This window comes from Oncorhynchus keta, chromosome 20 (assembly GCF_023373465.1).
Source record: "Oncorhynchus keta strain PuntledgeMale-10-30-2019 chromosome 20, Oket_V2, whole genome shotgun sequence".
Taxonomy (NCBI): domain Eukaryota; kingdom Metazoa; phylum Chordata; class Actinopteri; order Salmoniformes; family Salmonidae; genus Oncorhynchus; species Oncorhynchus keta.
The window spans coordinates 22,433,687-22,444,422 of NC_068440.1; the positions used below are offsets into that span (position 1 = coordinate 22,433,687).

At 45.3% G+C, this 10,736-nt stretch overlaps 1 protein-coding gene across 1 annotated transcript; it reads right to left on the reverse strand.

Moving 5' to 3' along the window:
- Window positions 1-6,177: 6,177 nt before the first annotated feature.
- On the reverse strand, window positions 6,178-10,327 carry crtap (cartilage associated protein). Its single transcript, XM_035795734.2, has 7 exons — window positions 9,767-10,327; window positions 9,150-9,299; window positions 8,382-8,553; window positions 8,042-8,170; window positions 7,709-7,854; window positions 7,426-7,509; window positions 6,178-6,687 (listed from the first exon to the last, which is right to left on the reverse strand). The coding sequence occupies exons 1-7, from the start codon at window positions 10,223-10,225 to the stop codon at window positions 6,646-6,648; spliced, it is 1,182 nt and encodes a 393-aa protein (XP_035651627.2). The 5' UTR covers window positions 10,226-10,327; the 3' UTR covers window positions 6,178-6,645.
- Between the last annotated feature and the right edge of the window lie 409 nt (window positions 10,328-10,736).

The window sequence follows — 10,736 nt, forward strand, 5'->3', positions numbered from 1 at the left end:
TGCTGGTCAGCGGTGTGACGTGTTTGAAGCTTTCCAGACTGCATTGGGAGACACCGCCGAGTGATCAGAACATCAGACTAACTGACGCTACCATGACAACACAGGCAGACCGACAGTCAGACAGACAGACAAAGACCAGAAGTGTCCCCCCCCCGATTTTGATCTATATATTTGGGTCAATTAAAATAAATGTACTAAGTTAGTCAGAAACTTCTAAAATCTTTATAAATGCAGAGTTGAAATGGAGGATGTTATGTGAACTAATATACAAGGGTATCTGCATTCGTTAGCATGTGGCCTTGATTAATATGTTAGCTTTTTTATTCATAAGAATAAATGTTTCAGAGGAATAATAAATGTTTCAGATGACAAAGACTACAGAGATGGACTAATATCATACAGTACATGGCTCCATTTTCCTCACACACAACAGCACAACATTGTAAAACTCACTACTATATTTATTGGGCTGCAGGTAGCCTAGCGGTTTGAGTGTTGGGACAGAAACTGAAAGGTCACTAGTTTGAATTCTGAGCCTAAAAGGTGCAAAATCTGTCGATGTGCCCTTGGGCAAGGCACTTAATCCAAATTGCTCCAGGGTTGCCGTTGATATTGGCAGACTCTGGCTGTGACCCCACTCTCCGAGGGTGTCTCAGGGAGAGTTGGGATGCAAAAAACCATACATTTCTAATACACGTGTGAAATTATTATAAATGTTTATACTGCAGTGTAATTTAGGATTTGTTGTAGCTTCTTTAACCATGTCCATGACAGAAAGAGACTATTTATTTGACTGGAGTTTAAATAAACTAACAGCACAAAACACATGTAGCATAATACATACATAATATTGCCAAACCAACCCATCTATCAATGTTATGGTTCTTTTCATTGTTTGTGGGGAAAATGATGGCCATAGCGTTCTATAGTTGTAAAAAGTATCTGTATACTATTCAGTATTAAATGTCTTGTTTTTTGTAAACTGTGTTTTGAAGAGTGATGTTGGTGGTGAAGATGGGGGTTATGTAAAAAAATTGTGTTTTTCTGTAATGAGGATTTAAGTGCTGTTCTGTAAGAGTAAAATAGCCAAATACCACACTGTCTGTACCTTCATGACAGTATTTGAGTGAATGATTGATTGATCGATAAATTCAGTTTCTTACCCACACAGGTGCCCAGCCCATTAGGTTTCGTAATATAATTATTATTGACAGAAACTGCTCAGATGTCCTCACAGGGTGAACTCTACTGCTTCCTGGTCTCTTTATGACATCATCTCTGTCTGGTCCATCCGTTTCTAGATATTGGTTCCATTGAACAACAGTGTTAGGATGAAGTGTGTTTGTTTGTGTTCTAATAATAAACTCATAAATCTATACTTTTGTGATGCTAAGTGGTGTGTGTGTGTGAGTGTGTGCTGGCACTTTTCAAACATAATGGAAAAGAACGAGACAATATGTACATGGCTAGTTTTCCAACATGAAGACAATGATTTTCAAAATAGGTAATATCAACTCTCAGTCGCTGTTGACTAAGTTTGGAATCTTTTCCTTGCTCTTCTCGACCTTGGCTGCCTCTTGATAATGAGAAGGTCACTTTCTACCTCATCTTGATTTCATCTTGCGTATGTGTGTGTGTATTTGTGCGTGCACATGTGGTTGACTCTAAGTAAGTATAAGTGTCTCTCACATCTAATGGTCTCTCTATGAGCTACGATCTACAACCTACGACTCCTCAAAATCAGAATTTAACAGTGACCTGGTCTGAACTATGAACTCTGACCTCTAGCTGGCTCTCTGATGTCTGTACACCCACTCCTTCCACGTCTGCAAATTTCCTTTAGAAACAGTTCGAGAAAGAGGCAGGAGGGCAGGAAAAGAGAGAAAGACAAGGAGAGACAGAGAGAGGAGGATGAAGACAGAGAAAGAGAGGGGGGTAATAGAGAGAGAGTGACAGAGTAAGGGTGAGAGAGAGAATGTTCCCCAGTGGGTTTTTCTCACCACTGTGTGATAAATGGCACTGAGACTCCATGTTCAAACATGACTGTTTTCTCTGGCTGCTATCCTCTTCTCCGCTTAGCCCTCTGTCTCTCTCTGTCTCTCTCTCCTGCTTCCTCCACTCTCTCTCTTTCTCTCCCTTCCTCCACTCAGGTTTCTCTCTCCCTCGGATCCGCTTTGGCCCAGGCCCGATCCGGATTCATCAAATGGACCCGCACCATCTCATCCCCTCCTGTCTTTTTTTACAAAGAATAAAATATAAATTTTAATGTACAGTAAAACAAAGCACTGCAGGTTTTTCCTTCACAAGATCAGTGAGAAGGTGACAACAGGAGCAACAAGGAAAAATCTAAAATACATAGTTTGATCAAAACAATAAAGATTATTAGAAACATTATTGGAGCTCAAACAACTCCTATTATGCCTCACAACTCCTATGATGCTCTGTTGCCTATGTAATACACTGCAGGAGCAGTAGGACTGGCACAGGGCTGAGTGTTGGGTTGAGAGCTGGGCATTGGGCTGAGGGCTGGGCATTGGGTTGAGGGCTGGGCACAAGGCTGGGCGTTGAGTTGAGGGCTGAGGGCTGGGCACAAGGCTGGGTGTTGGTTTGAGGACTGGGCACAAGGCTGGGTGTTGGGTTGAGGGCTGAGGGCTGGGCACAAGACTGGGTGTTGGGTTGAGGGCTGAGGGCTGGGCACAAGACTGGGCATTGGGTTGAGGACTGGGCACAAGGCTGGGTGTTGGGTTGAGGGCTGGGCGTTGGGTTGAGCGTTGGGTTGAGGGCTGGGCACAAGGCTGGGTGTTGGGTTGAGGACTGGGCACAAGGCTGGGTGTTGGGTTGAGGGCTGGGCACAAGGCTGGGCTTTGGGTTGAGGGCTGGGCACAAGGCTGGGTGTTGGGTTGCGGGCTGAGGGCTGGGCACAAGGCTGGGTGTTGGGTTGAGGGCTGAGGGCTGGGCACAAGACTGGGCATTGGGTTGAGGACTGGGCACATGGCTGGATGTTGGGTTGAGGGCTGGGCGTTGGGTTGAGCGTTGGGTTGAGGGCTGGACACAAGGCTGGGCTTTGGGTTGAGGGCTGGGCACAAGGCTGGGTGTTGGGTTGAGGCCTGAGGGCTGGGCACAAGGCTGGGTGTTGGGTTGAGGGCTGAGGGCTGGGCACAAGGCTGGGCTTTGGGTTGAGGGCTGGGCACAAGGCTGGGCTTTGGGTTGAGGGCTGGGCACAAGGCTGAGTGTTGGGTTGAGGGCTGGGCACAAGGCTGGGCTTTGGGTTGAGGGCTGGGCACAAGGCTGGGTGTTGGGTTGAGGGCTGAGGGCTGGGCACAAGGCCGGGCTTTGGGTTGAGGGCTGGGCACAAGGCTGGGTGTTGGGTTGAGGGCTGAGGGCTGGGCACAAGGCCGGGCTTTGGGTTGAGGGCTGGGCACAAGGTTGGGTGTTGGGTTGAGGGCTGAGGGCTGGGCACAAGGCTGGGTGTTGGGTTGAGGGCTGAGGGCTGGGCACAAGGCTGGGTGTTGGGTTGAGGGCTGAGGGCTGGGCACAAGGCTGGGTGTTGGGTTGAGGGCTGAGGGCTGGGCACAAGGCTGGGTGTTGGGTTGAGGGCTGGGCACAAGGCTGGGTGTTGGGTTGAGGGCTGAGGGCTGGGTGTTGGGTTGAGGGCTGGGCACAAGGCTGGGTGTTGGGTTGAGGGCTGGGCACAAGGCTGGGTGTTGGGTTGAGGGCTGGGCACAAGGCTGGGTGTTGGGTTGAGGGCTGGGCACAAGGCTGGGTGTTGGGTTGAGGGCTGGGCACAAGGCTGGGTGTTGGGTTGAGGGCTGGGCACAAGGCTGGGTGTTGGGTTGAGGGCTGGGTACAAGGCTAATTGGAATGAACAGCAGTAGAGGCGTAGGTGATGCATTTCCTGCTTTTATTTTTGCAGGAAAATAACAGTAAGGCATTTGATATATCAGATTGTTTTTATATAAATGCTGTTTGCCTGTCCCGATCCTCTCTCCCTCGCTGGCTCACCTCTGCTCCTCTTTTTCTTTGCAATGAAAAACACTAGTGTGCATTTGGTCTTCGGTCTGTTGCGTGTATAATAGCTCAGCCTACTCATTGATAGCCCCTACTTTAGTGAACTTGCACAAGACATTGCATGCCAAGAAGTACAGCATTGCGATAGCCTACATCTTTTGATTACCGATGCACAGTTCTGACTGTCTGCCTTGAGGCCGACATGCCTACCTATTACCTATGCATGGCTGTGCCCCTCCAATCTCTCTCTCTCCCCTGCTAGCTCGCTCTGTCTTTGCTGTGTAATATGCGAGAGTTTGTGTTCTCGAAGTAGACTATGGAAAATAGTTTCCTCCGTTGCAAAAATACTGAATCTTAGGAGTTGATAGGTTGAAGCTTTGACACCCAGAAATGTGAGTCGACACCGGGAGTCTACTGGCAAGGAGTGGAGGAATCGATTATTTTGGAGTTAACTCCCACTTGTACTCTAAAACGGCTCAAACTAAAAATCACTGTTCTAAATCAACCTTTGGAAGGAAAGTTCACCTGTGTTGGACTGGTAAAAAAAACATAGCGGGATAGGATGGCCTGAGATGGAGGTAAAAAGAAAGATAGACTCACCAGCGATAGAGAGGTAGAAGTTGTTGACTTCCCTGGCTCCTTTTGAAACAGCCAGACACATCTGACAGAGATTTAGTGCTTCCTTGTATAGCACTTACATTTTCCAAGCTGTGTACAGAGTCCTATCAAAATATCTTAACCCAGTCACCTCAGGTGAACTTCATGAAGGTATCAACACCTGTGCTTTCATATCCTGACACCCACTCCCTCAATTTGAGGGAATGAAAACAACTTCCTTGTTTATTAACTGATTTGGAAGATAATTCATACAATAGGTCAATTTATTAGCAATGGAGAGATTTCAGATTAGAACGGAATGATTACTTATACATTCAGATATACCTTTCTGTTTTTTCAATTACATTAAATTCCGCATTGAAAAAGTAGCAAGTTTAAGTGTTTCACCTGAGAGTGTCTGACCACAAGTCAGAGACCACTATTATGACACACCAAATGTGTTTGATGGATTATTTGTGTCTTCTTCTAATGCCTCTTAATGGGAAAGTAATCCAAAAGTAACGGAAAATAATCTGATGATTACGTTACTGAGTTTGGATAATCCAAAAATTACGTTACTGATTACAATTTTGGGCAGGTAAATAGTAACTCTAACAGATTACATTTGTGTGTTTGTGAAGTCAAGATTTCTATTCTACTCTATTCTCTGTGGATCAGACCCTTAAAAAAAATCCACTTAAAATGACATGTCCAAATCGAACTGCCTGTAGCTCAGGACCTGAAATGAATGTAGGAGAATATAACACATTAGATCTGTTTAAAGATAATACAAACGAAAAAAAAACATGCGTTTCTATTTTGTTTTATCTTTGAAATACAAGAGAAAGGCCATCATATAATATTACAATTTAGGCGCAATTTAGATTTTAGAGCAGTGTGTGTGCAAAGTTTCAGATGAAGCCAATGAAACATGGCAATACTGGACAATATTGTGTATCAGTCTGCCCATATGTGCCGAATTGTTCAATTGAAAACATACACAAATAATATGGTGATACAACATGTAAGTTTACACACTCCTAGGAATGTCATACATGATGGATCCTTAGCTTATACACTAACTTTCACACATCTAGATGGCCGGGGGGGGAGGGTGGGTGTGGAGCCAGAGACAGCAGGGGTTCAAACTGTAGAACCCAGTTCCTACATTTGAACATAAACATTTATTTGATCAAACAAAACTGTGCTACATTTTATCTCTGGGACCCTCAGGATGACAAATCAGAGGAAGATTCCTGAATATAGGCACATTAATTACCTTCAGAGGTGAATGTATCAAACCAGTTGCCGTGATAAAAGTGTTTTGTTGTTGTGTACTCTCCTCAAACAATAGCATGGTATTATTTCACTGTAAAAACTAATGTTAATTAGACAGTGCAGTTAGTAAATTAGACATACAGCTGTATCTATGTCCTGGAAAGTTTGCTGTTGCTTACAACAGTCATGCTAATCACATTAGCGCACGTTAGCTCAACCGTCCCAGTATAGGGACACCGATCCCGTAGTTAATAACATCATACTAAACAGAAAGCAACGATCACTAAAGAGGGCTTGGTTTTACCATGTGGTTTTATTATTAAAGCACCATGTGAATATCTTTATATATTTCCTTGTAAGACAGTGAACAGTTTGATTTAAAATGTGGACAATAGACAAGAGGGGAGTGAACATACATAACAGAGAATGGCCACATATCACTATCATCACCAATTTAATACCACAATATCACTCACTGTCCGTACCTCTGCACTGTACATGTTAGTGCACATGATCCAGAACTATTAAAAAAACATGATTTAAAAGGTCATATAAGCACATAAAAAATTGAACCAATTTGAGCCAAACAGAACCTCCGGAACCTCCGAATAAATACGACCCAGTGGGAGGAACCAAGGCCCGGCGGCATTCTGGGAAAACCTGCCGTCGCTCGTTTCTGTCATTTAGTTCAGCTTTTTCTTTCTTTCTCTACATCTTTCTTTTCTTCTTTATTTTCAGTGCGTCCAGAGTGTGCTACTGATCCTAAGCATCCAGGAACTCATCTAGAAACTCCATCACTTCCCCCTGTACACACACACACACACACACACACACACACACACACACACACACACACACACACACACACACACACACACACACACACACACACACACACACACACACACACACACATATCATTGAACCTGTAAGTATTCAACTGTAAGTATTGAGCCTGAAGAATAACCATTCTCTATGGTTTCCTGATGGATATGCAGTGTAAATAAGGACTAACTACACTCTGATCAGACAGAGCCTCCAATTGGGTCTCCAGTTCCAGTCCTGGAGAACTACTGGGTGTACAGGCTTCAGTTCCAGAACTGCTCTAACACACCTTATTCGGCTAATCAAGGTCCTGATGAACAGCTGGTTGGCTTATCTACATGTGTTAGAGTTGGGCTGGCGCAGAATCCTGCAGTAGAGTGGCTCTCCAGGAGGAGGATTGGCCACTCTTATCTAGAGGCGAGTCATGCTGCCCCCAAGTTAACAACTCTGGCACTACATCTATGGGTTATTATTAGACATGCCTTTATTGTTGTGAGTGAGCAGTGTGTGAGTGATCAGCGCCTCCCTGTGGTGAGGTCAGATACAGCAGTCTGGTAAACACTAGTCACATTGTACTGCTTGGACACAGGTCATGTGATGTGAGAGGAATCTGTAGTTTATCACTAGTTTACAGAAAGATTACATAGAAGACCCACTTCTGGACACATATATTGTATGACTCAACAATTGTGACATTAGAGACACACACACACGTACCTCGTCATCGCTCGCTAGGTGTTGTCTGGAGAACTCAAGCATCTCTAGCTGCATGGTGGTCTGGTTCAAGTACCGTACTGCCTCCTAAAACACACACACACAACACACACACAAACCACACACAAGTCAGATCAACATCGATAAACAAACCCAAATGAAGACCTCAGCATTCAGTGAACCGGTTAAAACAAAAATCGATGACAGGGGCCAAATAACCTGCATAAGGAGATAGTGTGCGCGCGTGTGCTGAAAAATGTCTGTATAATATGTGTGTGTGTCTTACCGATCTAGGTAGGAAATCTTCGTCGCTGAGACCGTATTTGTCTCTGTGGTACTGGTAATACACCACGTTGTTCTTCATCACCTCATCACTGGGGTCAAACAACATGTAGCTGGTCACACACGGAACCGCGTTCTTCAGGTCATTCACTGGGGGGGCAATGACAGAGTCAGTGTGTGTGTGTGTGTATAACCACACAGAACACAGAAGTCCTAAATGTACATGTTTGTAATAATATTGTAGTAACATACTCACTTGTGTCATAAGACTGCTATAACACATGCATGTGTAATAATAACAGTAGTATTTGTGATAATACAACAATATGACACTCACGTTTGTAATAGGCGAACTGTAGGTAGTGGTACATGGTTGCTACAAACTTCTCTACGATGAATCCTCCAACCACAGGAGTCAGCTCGGCCTCACACCTCACCTTTCTCTCCAACACCTCTGTGTAGTGGTCTGGGAGGGAGAGGGGGGAATGGGAGAGAGATAGAAGAGATGGAGGGGGGGTTATCATCACGAGTGACCTGTTCAAGATGATCAAGAGAAATCATAAATCCATTTGTCTAAATCAACCTTTGGATAGGTAAATATATCTGTGTTGGACTGGTAAATGACATGGAGGACATCCTCGCCTTAGATGGAGAGGATGAAAGAAAGATAGACTGACCAGCAATGGAGGGGTAGAAGTCTTTGAAGTCTTTGACCTCCCTGGCTCCTTCTGAAGCAGCCAGACATTCGTCATAGACCTTGAAGAAATCCCTTAGAGCCAGCTCCATGTCTGACACTGAGGTACGGTAGTTATCACCGTTATACGCACGCACCGCTCGCACAAACAACATCTGGAACAACAACACACACACATTGATATAGATTACATTACGAAGTTCATTTGAACTATTGAACTAGATTAGACCAGGGCTCAGATTAGCCCAGGGCTCCCGAGTGGTGCAGCGGTCTAAGGCACTGCCTCTCAGTGCTACAGACCCTGGTTCGATTCCAGGCTGTATCACAATCGGCCGTGATTGGGATTCCTATAGGGCGGTGCACAACTGGCCCAGCGTCGTTCGGGTTTTGCCGGGGTAGGCCGTCATTGTAAATAAGAATTTGTTCTACATGACTTGCCTAGTTAAATAAAGGTTAAATAAATAAAAAGACCAGATTTTATTCACCAGAGCACAACCTGCATCTGTGCAACACTACAGAGCTCCCTAAACCAGCCCAACTGAGACCTCAGACAATTGTCCTAAAGAGGAAGTGGCTACGGTCCATGTTTAGTCTTAGAGCTCTGAAAGGCTTTATTACATCCTCCTGTGACTTCAGTCTGCTCCCCTAACCACCTCTAACCCCAGCCATGGAGAGAAGTATTGGTGCATGTGTGTGTGCATCCATATGTGTGCGTGTGTATGCGTATGTACGCAAGTGTACGTGTGTGTACCTCGTAGGACTTGGTCTCCAGGTCTGTGAGGTGTTCTTCAGCTCCAGGTAGAGTCCTGTAGTAGGCCATGTTCCTCTGCATCATCTCATCATCAGGGTGCTTCAGGAGGAAGGTGTGGGCAGCAGACACTGCCTTGGCCAGGTTATCAGACTGGGGGAGAGAGGAGAGTTATACACACACACAACACACACACACACACACACACACACACACACACACACACACACACACACACACACACACAGAGGCAGACAGGTTCACACACAAAACAGAGGCAGGCATATACATACACACACAAGCTACTCATATAAAGTGAACAAAAGCACAGGGCCCTCTTCCTTAGTTTAGCCACATTACTTAATAGAGTACAGTAGCATAACAGAGTGCAGAGTAGTGCTTGTAAACTACACAGATCTAGTTATTGAAAACACACAATTTGTTTTGATCTAAAATACAACTTAGAAAGTACATCTTTAAATATCAAATGCATTCAGTTATATTAGTTTTGAGAGACAGGCAGCTCGTCCACATATTTAAATTTAACCCTCTTCTGCTCATAGAAAATACAAATGAAATACAAAATATATACTGCAGAGAGCCGCATTGATTTCACTCACTTTGAAGTAGGCGAACTGCAGGTATTTATATGGTTCCCGTTTCTCGAACTCCTCCACGGTGTCCCGGCTGGGCATGGTCTGTCTGAAGGCGGGCAGCCCCTGTTTGCACCGCTTGAGACACTGGGCCCTCTTCATAACGTTACCAAACACACGCAGCTCCGGGAAGTCGGTAAACTTCTCCTCGTTGTCAAGTCGCACTGAGCTGCAGTTGAGGTTGCAGAAGGCCTCGCTGTCCCTGAGCAGCCTGTACAACCGGAGAGAGACCTCGAGATAGTCAACTGTCTCCTGCCATTTCTCTCCGGTGTACTGGTCCAGCGCGTATTTATACGCGGAGTCCAGCGGCATTAGTTCATTACGCGGAAAACTCCGGAAGCTGTATTTCTCGTACTGACAGAAGACTATTGTAACGGAAACCGCGAATAGAAGCAGAGAGATTAGCGGAGTGCTGGAGGTTGCCATCTTTAGTTTTTGTGTAGAGGTGGGACGGCTGGGCTACGTCTCTACTCTATTCTGCTCTCTGTGCCGTGCGAGGGTGGGACAGGGACCGCCTCTAACCCCACCACGTATCCGGATACAACTCTCCCTCCCCTGGCTGCTCTGGGCAGGGTGACGGGGTGAGGGGTGGCGAACCACCGGGGCTCCATGCACCTCCCCCTAAATCAGTGCTGTTCTAGAGAAATCTGGGAGTAACATGGGTTGGGAAAATCAGACCACTGCACTAGTTTACACTGGACTATTTTACATCAAACTACATGTAAACGATTGCCAAAATGACAGATCAAGTTAAGGAGTGATTTCCATTTGTGGCCCTCCAGACTAGATGCCAAATGGCCACACAATGTAATGTGATTAATCTGACGCAGCGACAATGAGAAGTAGCCTAGTGAAACTGCTTGTTCAGTAGAAGACTTTGGAGAGAGTCTGCAGTTGAAAGTCTGCTGCCTATACCTATTTAAACATGTCTATTATT

Bases quoted from the DNA above. Each gene is read 5' to 3' on its own strand.
- crtap (XM_035795734.2), bottom strand. From the start codon at position 10,225: ATGGCAACCTCCAGCACTCCGCTAATCTCTCTGCTTCTATTCGCGGTT. The intron at 8,554-9,149 runs GTACACACACGT...TTGTTGTTCCAG, and splicing joins TGGAGACCAAGTCCTACGAG to ATGTTGTTTGTGCGAGCGGT. The intron at 6,688-7,425 runs GTACGTGTGTGT...GTGTGTGTACAG, and splicing joins ACCTAGCGAGCGATGACGAG to GGGGAAGTGATGGAGTTTCT.